At 38.2% G+C, this 12,701-nt stretch overlaps 2 protein-coding genes across 2 annotated transcripts; one reads left to right on the forward strand and one right to left on the reverse strand.

The window, feature by feature from the left end:
* The first annotated feature begins 994 nt into the window (after nt 1-994).
* Nucleotides 995-4,445, forward strand: LOC148847368 (Tetratricopeptide repeat (TPR)-like superfamily protein). Its single transcript, XM_088952154.1, has one exon. It carries the CDS (start codon nt 1,208-1,210, stop codon nt 3,845-3,847), a length of 2,640 nt encoding a protein of 879 aa, XP_088808280.1. The 5' UTR covers nt 995-1,207; the 3' UTR covers nt 3,848-4,445.
* Nucleotides 4,295-8,366, reverse strand: LOC148847369 (uridine nucleosidase 1-like). Its single transcript, XM_088952155.1, has 9 exons — nt 8,048-8,366; nt 7,543-7,658; nt 7,373-7,432; nt 6,158-6,340; nt 5,958-6,062; nt 5,238-5,334; nt 5,019-5,126; nt 4,778-4,913; nt 4,295-4,701 (listed from the first exon to the last, which is right to left on the reverse strand). The coding sequence occupies exons 1-9, from the start codon at nt 8,145-8,147 to the stop codon at nt 4,593-4,595; spliced, it is 1,014 nt and encodes a 337-aa protein (XP_088808281.1). The 5' UTR covers nt 8,148-8,366; the 3' UTR covers nt 4,295-4,592.
* Between the last annotated feature and the right edge of the window lie 4,335 nt (nt 8,367-12,701).

Raw genomic sequence — 12,701 nt, forward strand, 5'->3', positions numbered from 1 at the left:
TAGTGTCATTGGAAAGGGGACACGAACACTGAAATGGCCTCTCTCCAGGCCTGATTTGAATTTTGCTCGATCCTGGGTGGAAGTGCCTAGGGACCGCACCCCACAAGATGCTGCCTGTCGAAATGACTGCTTCAACTGGCTCTGGGCTAATCTGCTGAAAACCAATTGCGGTTGCAACTGACCAACTTGTTTTGATACCAACTGTCACGGGGGTAGTTCTACAGCGGAAGGACCCGTGCGGCGTCCTGGCCAAGGCAGGCCAGAACAAGCCTTTGTAACGCATAGAGGCTAGGATTTGCCCGATGGGATGGCTCCACCAAAGTCAGTAGCACTGGATCATGACCTCAAGCCCAATGGCCGGGGCACTCTCCTGGCTCAGATCGGTCCATGAGAGGCGCCGCTTACGTGCTAAAGGGGGACAACCATAATGGAAGGCAACCATGCGCCGATGAGGTGACTTGGCACCGATGTGATGGGTCTCCTGTAAGCCGATGATGACAGGCACCTGTGTGCCATGATGGTAGGCAACCGCTTGGGATGGAACACACCCGTGCGCCAAGGGCAACGGAGTAGCTCACTCAGCTTGGGCAAGGGACTGTCGTTGTGAAGGGACGTACTTGAGCCAAACCCACATGCCAAGCCTCCCTTGAGTATCGGCAGTGCAGTGCCAGTCCAACACTGTCCCCATGAGCAAGTGTGCGTTCATGAGGAACCCTGGTAGCCATGCTAGTCGTTAACCAGGGCCGCCCCGCAAGGGGATGATGGTCTAGGAGTGCCAAGGTTAGGCACCCAAGGAGGTCGACCACCCCTCCTCAAAGAGTACGTTAAGCTTTTGGTGGTCTGCCTGAAGATGATATCAGTTCTCCCAAAAAATCTTATAAGCAAAAATGATGGGCATGTCCCTAACGTAAGCCTACCAAGCATGGTCTGCCTGAACATCAATACGCTACGGGGATGTGCTATGGGGCGTTGTGGAGTGGCCCCTTGTGAGGCGGAGATGTGATCTCTCGTTTTCGGGGCATTGGAGGAGGATAAAAGGTTCAAATTGGTGGGATTTTGACTTGATCTTTTAAATAGATAACACGTGGCAAGATAGATCCGCAGACCTCAATTACTCCAGTCGGGCCTATATGTGGAAAACCCCACATGAATATATAGATGACGGTGCACTCGTTTTTTTCCAAGGCATAAAGAGAGTAGAGACGCCATGGTTCCAAGACCCGTTTGGAAATTGAAACAAACTCAAATTGATCACGGACTCAAAATCCTTCACCATCTCCGTGTTTCAGTTCAGACCCAACGCGTCTGCCAATCCCATGCTCTTGCCTCCAATCTCGACACTTTTAACTGGGACTACGAGCCAATTAATCTGCACCAAGCACGTAAATCGTTCGACGGAATTCCGAAACGAGACGTTTCAGAGTGTAATAAGTTGCTTTTCGAGTATTCTCGGAACAATCTTAATCAAGAAGCGATAAATCTCTTCTTGGAGATGCACGGCTCCGATGTTCACATTGATGGATCCACTCTTTCTTCTATTCTGAAGGTCTGTGGCTGCTTCTTCGATCAAATTCTTGGTAAGCAAATACATTCTCACTGCGTGAAATCTGGACTTGAAGCTGATGTTAGCGTCGGAACTTCTCTAGTTGATATGTACATGAAAACTAATGGCGTGGAGGATGGAAAGAAGGTTTTTGATAAGATGCCGGAGAGAAATGTCGTCTCCTGGACTTCATTGCTCGCTGGTTATACACAGAACGGGCTGGCTGACTTTGCCATGGAACTCTTCTGTCAGATGCAAACCGAGGGAATTAAGCCCAATCCATTCACTTTTGCCAGTGTTCTTGCAGCTTCCGCAGCAAAGTGCATGGTTGAAGAGGGAATTCAAGTTCATAACCAGGTCATAAAACTTGGCTTCGAATCAACAACGTTTGTGGGTAATTCTTTGATAAATATGTATTCCAAGTCAGGACTAATCAGAGATGCTAGTGCAGTCTTTGAGGATATGAAGAACCGCGACGCAGTTTCTTGGAATGGTATGATTGCGGGGTTTGTGTTGAATGGGTTTGAATTGGAAGCATTAAAACTCTTTTATAGGATGAGACTAGCAGGTGTGAAGCTGACCCAATTGATCTTTGTTACAGTTATCAAGTTGTGTGCTAACATTAAAGAATTGGCTTTTGCAAAACAAATCCATTGTCGGGTTCTAAAGAATGGGTTCGGATATGATCTTAACATTACAACAGCACTTATGGTTGCTTATAGTAAATGTGGTGAAATAAATGGTGCATTAGATTTATTCTCTACAATGTATGGTGTTCAGAACGTGGTATCATGGACCGCCATAATCTGTGGGTTTTTGCAAAATGGAGATACCAAGCAAGCAGCAGATCTCTTTTGCAAAATGAGCAGGGAAGGTGTTAGGCCAAACCACTTCACCTATTCAACAATCCTTGCAGCTTTCCCTGCTGTCTCACCCTTCCAAATACATGCTCAAGTCATCAAAGCCAATTATGAGAACTTGCCTTCGGTGGGTACTGCTCTATTGGATGCCTATACAAAGCTTGGAAACATCCAGGAAGCTACAGCCATTTTTGAAATGATTAATGATAAAGACATTGTGGCATGGTCAGCAATGCTTGCAGGATATGCCCAAACAGGAAACTCTGATAGAGCCATCAAGCTTTTCTGCAAGATGCAAAAGGATGGACAGAAGCCAAATGAATTCACCTTCTCTAGTGTGGTTAATGCATGTGCATGCCCTACAGCACCCACAGAGCAGGGAAAACAACTTCATGGGAGTTTGATCAAGTTTGGTTTGGATAAGGCCATATGTGTAAGCAGTTCCCTTGTTACCATGTATGCAAAGAGAGGAAATATTGAAAATGCTCTCAAAGTTTTCAAAAGGCAGGTGGAGAGAGATTTGGTCTCATGGAATTCTATGATCTCAGGCTACGCACAACATGGTTATGGGAAAAAAGCTCTTGAGATCTTTGAGGAAATGCAAAACCAAGGCTTAGAACTGGATGGTATAACATTAATTGGTGTCATCTCTGCTTGTACTCATGCTGGTCTAGTGGATGAAGGTGAAAAATACTTCAATTTGATGGTCAAAGATCATGGTATAATTCCAAAAATGGAGCATTACGCCTGCATGGTAGATCTGTATAGCCGAGCAGGTAAACTTGAAAAAGCCATGGATCACATAAAAGGGATGCCATTTCCAGCAGGTGCAACTGTGTGGCGGACTTTATTGGGTGCATGTCGTGTTTACCTCAACTTAGAGCTAGGGAAGGTTGCAGCAGAGAATCTCATAGCGCTTGAGCCGCAGGACTCAGCTGCCTATGTGCTTCTATCAAATATTTATGCAGCAGCTGGACAATGGGAGGAGAGAGCTAAGGTTAGGAAATTGATGGATGAAAGAAAGGTAAAAAAGGAGGCTGGGTATAGCTGGATTGAGTTAAAGAATAAGACTCATTCATTCATGGCCTGTGATAGGTCGCATCCTTTATCAGATCATATATATGCAAAACTTGAAGAACTGACTACCCGACTCAAGAATGCAGGACATCGCCCAGATACAAATTTTGTACTTCATGATCTAGAAGAGGAACACAAAGAAGCCATTCTTTCTCAGCATAGTGAGAGACTTGCCATTGCCTTTGGGTTGATAAGTACACCGCCTGGAACTCCTCTCCAGATTGTGAAGAACCTCAGGGTTTGCGGTGATTGTCACACTGTTATTAAGTTAATATCAGTGATTGAGGGGAGAGAGATTGTAGTAAGGGACTCAAACCGCTTCCACCACTTCAAGGATGGTTCTTGCTCTTGTGGAGATTATTGGTGACCACTTGACTAGTCTGGAGCCTGTTCGATTCAACTCAACCATCTACTCTAAAGATGGAAAGGACCATATGGTTGACCCAGTCAGAAGAAAACATCTTTCCTAAGGACATCCATAACACAAGAGAAGCACAATAGTTACTTCTGTTGTTCATGTTACAGAGTTGATGACCCATTTGAGGTTTCACCAAGCAACCTTTTGAGTACTTGAACACTAACAAGGAAATTGATAAGATTCCTACACTAATTTATATACAAAGAAAAAGGAAGTTGGCTTCAGCCTTTCAGGAATCAAGAGGATGGTTAAGCATCGGAACTAAAGAATATATGGCCTTTGGGGCCCATTGAGCCGACCATGTCTCGAACTATATTTTGTATGGGTGTAAGAGTGATGATGTTTCTATCTTATCCTTGCTAGCTTGCTAGGTGAATAGTGTGCAAGGAGCAGCTGTTTTTGTATCAATTTTTTTCCATTCAATTAGCAATTCCAAATGCCACAGTAAACTCCTCAACTTTCTAATGATGTATTTGCAGCAAAAAAAAAAAAAAAAAAAATCTAATAATGTATTACACAGTAAACATGGATCATAAACTAAGTGACATTGATGAATAAATTAGCAGCCATTCACATGAGAGACCAACCGAAGGCAAGAAAAGAAATGACAAATGGGACAAGAATTGGCAAATGCTAGTGGACCCAGCCTTCTCTTTTTACAGTTTCAGGCTTGAATATCACTGCTTCTAAGACTTCATGGTTTCATCAACAGTTCTTTTACATGCATAACAACTTCATCCACATTAACAGTCCATGCAACCAAAACAGGGGAGTAGCCTGTCCATGGGTTGCTTGCATTCCATCTGCAACAAAACATTTTTACAGTGTTAACAAAAGAATTTTAGAACTTCGCTGAGGCTTATGTTAGCTAGGATATACCTTTTCAGTCCCTGATCCATTAGCGTATGTCCTAGACAGATGCCTTGTGTCTCAACCCTGACAACCCCTTTCTTGTAAGTAAAGAGATCAGGCTTGACCAGTGCCGCAAAACTTACAGGATCATGAAGGAAAATACCTGGATTTAGCAATTGAATGAGTTATTCCATTGAGGTGGCAGAACAACATAGAAAAAGAAAAATAAAATATTTTAGGATCATTAAGCTTATTAAGGGAAAGATACCATGGAGACCATCAGATTTCACGTGCCAATCTCTGTAAAATTTGCACATATTGCTTAATAGTTTAGCATATCTTCCTCTTGAATCCCTCAACTGGGAGAGGTCTGCATCTGAAATAAACAAATAGTTTTCACAATAAGGTTAACATGGAACATTAAGCAGTATAGGTATAACATAGAAGTATAAATTATAAATAATGAAGTGAAAGGTATGAATTGCACCTGTTAGCTTCACTTGGGTGGTAATATTTATGCCAACAACAACAATACTTGCCCCAGATGTAAACACAATATCAGCTGCTTCTGGGTCACCATAGATCTGCAATTCAGAAGGGATTGACACTCTTATCATTATCAACATAGTTAACTGTGGAAACTCTGCTTCTTATCCTAGTCACTTGTTAGAGTAACTGTAGTAAAAGAACCTTGCCTAAACAACCAATATCTAGTTTAGTTTATTAAAATAAATACAGAAAATTGAGAGAAGGATAGGGTGTATCTCTTTCCCACAGCGTATCCTTCTAACAAATGGGGCCAAGAATTGATTTTTGTCTTATAGTATTGTAGCACTTGAGGCTAACACTGCTTTTCACAAAAAAAAGACCTTAGAATAGGCTTTTGTGTTCTATATTCATGTAAACCATTTGCTTAGACAACTCCAGATAATGGTCATTGATAAACCAAGTTGGATCAAATGATCCTTTTGATTTTCTTTGTTCTCTGTTTGAATGAATTGGTCACGAACAAACTTCATTTGCATTATACAATTAGTAAGAACAGGTACCTTTTTAATAGATAGTTGATATTGCAAAAAATGCTTTTTGAGTTTACAAATTGAATGTAATATAAATAAATTTATGGTCCAATAAGATGTGCTACACCTCAGGGACAGCAAGAAGTGGAGAATGAAGTTGCTCAACAAATAGGGAATTTAGTGCTTACATTTGCTTCAGCAGCAGGATTGACATTTCCCAATGCAAAGAAAGCTCCACCAAGTATCACCACTTTCTTCACCTTGCTTGCAAAGGACGAATCCCTCTTTATTGCCTAGTCCAATAAAGCACAGACACCCCATACTACATCAATATATGGCAAATAAAATTGGTCATACTGGAATGATAGACGAAGGCAATACCACTTACCAAAGCAAGATTTGTCAGTGGTCCTAGTGCAAGTATGGATACCTCACCAGGATATTCAGAAACCTTATCAACCAAAAATTCAGAGGCACTTTTTCCAATTTTGTTTTCTTTTGGGGGTGGTAGATATATATTTCCCATTCCATCAGAACCATGAGCAAAGTCACAAACACGTGGCTTTCCTCCCTGTTCCAATAATGCAGCACAAACATTGTAAATAATCTAAACCTTGACAAAAAAAAAAAAAAAAAAAACCCTTTCATTCGAAAATACCAAATATTTGGTAACATTGACAAAACTGAACTAAACATATATTCATTTGAAATTTAAAGAGATGTGTGTCCATCCAGATGTACCGTATATTGTGGTGGCATTTTAGTATTCAGAGAATTAATATACAGAAAGATGTGAAAAATCATATGGCCACAGTTCCAAGATAATTATGTGGGTGCACCATGGTAAAATATGCATTAAGGCATGTACTATTCACGTGTAGAAAGTATACATTCAACAATCCTTCTTAGATCTTAGGTTCTATTCTTGGTTTTCCTATAAATGTATTTGTACAATGATTTCAAGACAGAGGATTTATTTTTGGTGGGCTCACAAGCACATCAAAATAGGATTCTGTTTGGATAAGCTTTTGCTTTTGAGCTTTGGGCTGTGGAAAACAAAATTGAGACAAAAAAGTGTTTTGATCATTTGGTAAGAGTTGCTTCCAAAAACATTATATTCTAAAGCTTTAGGTCCCTAACTTTGTTTCACTTGTACATATGTCTTTATGATGATCTTCTGCCTATACAGATAAAGCTTTTTTCTCTTGTTTATACTCCACATTCACAGACAAAGTTCTGTTCTGCAATGACAATGAGACAAAAAGCAAAAAGCATCTCACATTGGGCCAATTGTGTAATAAAAAAATGCATTTCTAACTTGTGATCATCTTCGTTTTAGGGAAATCAACCGGGTAGACAAATTTAGAACTGAGACGATACTAGAAACAATACATGAAACCACCAATCAGGAATAAAACAATTAATGGAACCGTGAAGTTTTCTAATTTTCACAAGGAACAGATTAGGCATGCAGGATGCCTCAAAAGAAAATAATGCCAACAACTGTAATTCAAGTTTTGGTGAAGAATTCTGATGTAATCAGTAATCTAAGAAAATATGAAGCTTCAAGTACAGAATTCATACATTGGTAAGCAGTTTGTACCTTCAGAGGTTCAGGGCTACCCTCTGCAACAGGAACATCAGTCCGTCCTGCGATCTCACACTATCCTTTTTTTACACATAAAAAACGGTAACTAATCATGAAACTGTTCCTAAAACACTACAGAATTGTCAATCAAAAATAAGGGAATTGAAGTAAAAGTACATACGTACCAGAAGTAATGCATTGCGAGTAGCGTCCTCCGTGGTAACGTTACCGAATATTGTTGTCAAACCTATAACTTCCAGCTCGGGTGATTGAAATGCCATGAAGATGGCCATACTATCGTCTGAAAAGGGATGACATCCTCATCAGATTCCACACATACACAAGCATATCAAACATAAAAGCAACTGCTTAACTTGTATTTCCAATCACTCATGATTCGAATCGATTCCTCATGGTAAGCAGAAAGAGTTCTTATCAAGAAACTAAAAAAGAAAAAAAAAAAAAAAAAAAACAGTTTCTACTTCTAAGTAACTTTATGCGGGTCCATGAAAACTACTAAAGTTTGGAAATTGAATCTTCAAAAGTTGAAAAGCAGTACAAAACATAAAGAAATCGAGAAAAGGGGAGGACAGAAATTTTGTACATTGAACTAAAGTTCCCAACAAAGCCAACGAAAACTTGTAATTAAAAGACCAGAGTGAAAAGTAAACAAGTTTGACAATTAATTACCTATGCCAGGATCAGTATCTATGATGATCTTCTCGGGCTTGGTGCACAAAGAGGGCCTCATGTCTACTTCAGCGTGAGAATTCGAATTCACAAACTCCATTACCTTCCAAGATAATGAAAACCCACCAAAAACAGAAACAAAAATTAGGGTTTCGCAGAGAATAACAAGCAGAAAGAGAAAGAGAGACAGGAGAGAGATAGAGAGAGAGAGAGAGAGAGAGAGTTGTTGTTTCAAAGTGAAACTCTGCTTTTTATAGTTTTATTGCGTGTGGTTTTGGCTTGGTATGTTTATTTGCGACAGGACGGCGAGGCTAAAGATGGGCTGTCTTGCTTGCCCATTCGTTCCTAAATAATGGTTGGGCTTTTGCTCCAGTTGGTACATGACGGTATTATCCAATCAGAAGTTGACACGTGTTTTGGGCTGACTGGGCCACGTGAGATATTCCACCAACCAACCAAACAGATCCAGGAATCAGCCTCGTCATGTGTGTATGCTTATCGGCTTTATCCAACGTCACTCCAGATCCGAACCCGAAGAAACTACTACGACGCCTTTTTTTTCTTTTATTCTTTTTCTTTTGCATATGCAAAGCATGTGGAATACTGTTCATGTTTTCGAAATCCCTGGAAATCAGAATCAAAATTATCTACTCTCTCGCCTGTTAGGTTCAAATGGGAATCCAAATCTGAATCAGTATTAGCTGGAATGGAATTCTCATTCCCAAGCTCAAATGAGAGATGCCATGAAATGGAAATTGAATTCTGATTCTGCTCAGTCAAATTGTTGGAATTGAAATGGGTCATTTTGAAATTGATTTTAAAGCCCTATTCCCACAAACCAAATGGACCTAGCAAGTATAACTTAGTTACATCATTACAACACTTATTAGACCAGAAAAAAAAAAAAAAAAAAAAAAATTCAGACTGCAGCACTAAGAAGGAATCGGACTGCAGCACAAGTCTTCTAACATAGCCTTTTTGAATGGCTATGATCCCCTTGACCAAGGCTGCCAAATTCTTATTTTAAGGACTTATCTCCTTTTTTTCGGTTAAAATGCTCTTATGAACACTGATCCAATTTTTCCCTCAAAAAAGAGATACGTCCTTAAAATAATAAAGAATGACAAATGTGGGAAAGCCTTAAGAAAACACAAAACCATTAGTGATATTTCTAGAAAACCAAATTATTCAAGGTAGGGCCCCATAGGTGCTGATTCTCCCAAATGCAGTTCCAAGTTGATCTAGAAGAGAAAGTCGGATTGGGTCAAGGAACCAGGCACCTCTATCCCTGGGACTCTAGAAGATGGATAAGGAGGCAACCTCTTCCCATACACACACCTCATAGGAAAGGGATCCACCTCTAATCCAACTTTGGCCATTCTTGTGGCATTAACAATACCACATTGAATAACTTTAACATAAATCCCCAAAAATACCTCTGTGTGCCATCGAGCCACATTTGGACATTTCAACAAACATGAGGCACACCAAGGATCTAGTATAAAGGTAACTCCAAACAACCTAAGAATGAATTCAAATCAATGTTTGGAGAACTAAACGAGTGCATATAATTAAAAAGGGGGAGATTCACAGGTTAGAGGTTGAATTAAGGTGGCGTTTGATAAATCTGAAAATTAAGATCTGAAAAGTTAGAAAGATAGTAAAAGTGTCTGATATCTGAAAAGAGGCATAGATGCTTTTCTACTTTTTAGAGGCTCTTAATTCATAAATTTGTTTGTTTTAGATCAGTCCTTTACCATCTGAAATTACTGATTTTACTATTTTATCCCTAGAACATATTATTAAATGTTGAGTTCAATTTGCATTATCTCATAAAAAATAAATTTCAACCTCAAAATAACATTGAAACAATACAAATAAAAAATTATTAATTATTAAATAAAATGATTAAAATAAAAAAATAATTAATAACTATAAAAATATAAAAATAATTAATAATTAATAATTTACACAAATAAAAATAAAATATTTTTAAAAAATTATGAAATAATTAAAAATTATTATTTAATATTAATGGTTAATAAAAATAAAAATAATTAATGTTTAATAATTAATCATTGATAAAAATAATTTATAATTAATAATAATATTATTATTATTATTTCTACTCACCGAACCACCACTACAAGTTATAGTGGCGGTGGTAGTGGCGAGAAGATAGGGGGGAGAGAAAGAGAGCGAGAGAGAGAGAGAGAGAGTGAGAAGAGAGTGGGAGAGCAAGAGCGAGAGAGAGTGATAGAACCGCCACCATTGCAACTTGCAGCAGCGGTGGTGGTGGCAAGAAGATAGGAGGGAGAGAGAGAGAGTGAGAAGAGAGTGAGAGAGTGAGAGAGTGAGAGAGAGAGAGAGTGAGAGCGAGAGAGAGCGGCGGAACCGCTACAACTACAGCAGTGGCGACGGGAAAACAAGGGGAGAGAGAGCGAAAGTGAGAGAGAAGGAACTGTTGTCGCCGCAAGTTGCAACGGTGGTGGCGGACTTGCAGTGGAGTTTCGTAAGTCGTATTGAAGGTTCGATTCAAGTTAAATGAAGAACAAAAACATGTAATATTAAAATTTTTAAGGGCATTTATGTCTATTATATGCACCTCTCAATTACATTTGAACACATAAGTGCTAGGCTATTAACTTAAAATTTCAGATTTGAACACATAAGTGCTAGGCTACCCTCAAACGAGGCTTAAGATGAAATGGCATAGTTAAGCCTCTTAACTTGCATTTTCCTTAAAATGTGTGTATAATAAAGTAATGCATATAAGGAGTTATTAATTAATATAAATAAAGAAATAGGTTAATTGTAATTAGATCATACGTTCAAGTTTTGTTATAAACATTTTGAAAATTCCATTATCTTATGACTTGTATGGTTTTATGAAATTGTGACCAGTTCTCTGGTTAAGTTGCCAGTTAGATGGTTTTCAGGCATTTGAAAACTTTTCTATGATTTTAATTTTATTTTATTTTAGAGTATAATTAAAATGGCTTGGGATCTAGGTCATGGTTCAATTGGTCCGACTAGATCGTCAAGTCTAGTTTTCTAAACACTAGCCTAAATAGAGTTCTGCCAAACATATATTTTAACAAACCAATCCAGGTCTCTCCCACTAGCAATTCTCTACAACACATGCTTAATCAATGGCATTGAGTTCCACTCTTTCAATCGTCACAAACCAATTAAGACTCCTTTCTTTAAGGGAGCGTTCTTTTTTTAGATTTTGAGAGGGGGAAAGTTGGTCAATGGGATTTTGGTTCCCATTGACCAAGAATCTTATGTTCTTTTTTCAAATTTATGTGGGGATCAAGGAAAGTTTATTTTTGGTATACCCATTTCCTAGGTGGGTAAATAAATTTTTCACCTAAGGGGAAAGTTGCCAACACTTGAATGAGACAAAAAATGCCATTTTTAATAATGGATTTTTATAGCTAAAATGGCCATTGCCTTGTTTACAAGAAAAACAAAAGAACATGGATAAATGCATTTACCTGAATACATGTTTGCAAGGAAAAACTTATTCAGGTAACTGCATTTACACCGATAAATAACTTACCAAAAAATGAACAGAGCCTAGGTATAAACAACAAGAACTTCAGCTCTAACATTGCAGATGCCCCCTCACCTAACTCCCAACAAAAGGAACCTAGCTAGAACACAACCTCTCCTATAATATTTTGGGGCAAAACTGATAGAAGCATATCAAACATCACATGGCATTGTTTTATCAATCAGATGTGTGGTGACTGAAAGTGGACGTTTTTTTTTTTCGGGAGGTGATCTAATCTCCACTTCAATAGGTGAATTGGTCGGGTTAAAACCAATGGTGATCTAACCCATTGAAATCATTTATTTATTTTATTTTATTTTTACCAAAAATTTCTTTTTTAAGCTTAAAAATACTTTATTTAAACACTAAAGCTCTGACATTATCTTATCATTGTTAATAAAAAAAGTAATCTTATTATTATTAAAAAAATAAAAAGGGGAGCTCTGTCGTCAGAAAAAAAAAAAGAAATACAAAAGAATAGAAGAGATTAGGTGGGAAACATGCAAAGGAAATGTATAAATTAAGAAAAGCCCTAATATATAATAGAATAGAGTAACAACTTCCTCAAGCAAAGCTACTATTTTATTTCTTTTAAGAAGTAAATAAATATAAATTTATAGTAACGAATCCACTAACACTTATCCAATTGGACTGCTAACGGTATCCATTTATCCGAATTTGGTCAAGCGGTGATTTCAACTGGATCCGGAAACGAATATGGTTCCCTGACTCGATTTGATTTAAATGTACATGTTTATATATAAACATTTGAAATTTATATTTTTTTCCATTAGTAAAAATTGATTTGAATGTTGTGTTTTTTTAGTTTTTTCTTTATTTTAAAGCCCTTTTGATATCAACGTCAATTTTGACCCATTTTGTTAATAATTATATAGTTTGATCATTTTGTTTAATTCTTTTTTATACTGTTCAATATCCAAGTCGATTCGAATTGGAATCCGAATGTAAACGCCTCATATAGTAAATTGTTAGCACATGGTCCTTGGAAACGTTTCCTCAGAAATTGGGCGAAAGTGATTCTCATGATACTCAAAAACTGCACTCGGATCCATAAGCAGCCCATTTTGAAGTTTC

Source organism: Nelumbo lutea, chromosome 6, assembly GCF_056320005.1.
Source record: "Nelumbo lutea isolate HS-2025 chromosome 6, American lotus-T2T, whole genome shotgun sequence".
Taxonomy (NCBI): Eukaryota; Viridiplantae; Streptophyta; class Magnoliopsida; order Proteales; family Nelumbonaceae; genus Nelumbo; species Nelumbo lutea.

Excerpts from the sequence above, each read along its gene's own strand:
- LOC148847369 (XM_088952155.1), bottom strand. The coding sequence starts at position 8,147 with ATGGAGTTTGTGAATTCGAATTCTCACGCTGAAGTAGACATGAGGCCC. Across the intron at positions 6,341-7,372 it reads GTAGCCCTGAACCTCTGAAG|GGAGGAAAGCCACGTGTTTG; the intron begins GTACAAACTGCT and ends TTATTGGAACAG. Across the intron at positions 4,702-4,777 it reads ATGGATCAGGGACTGAAAAG|ATGGAATGCAAGCAACCCAT; the intron begins GTATATCCTAGC and ends GTTTTGTTGCAG.
- LOC148847368 (XM_088952154.1), top strand. The coding sequence starts at position 1,208 with ATGGTTCCAAGACCCGTTTGGAAATTGAAACAAACTCAAATTGATCAC.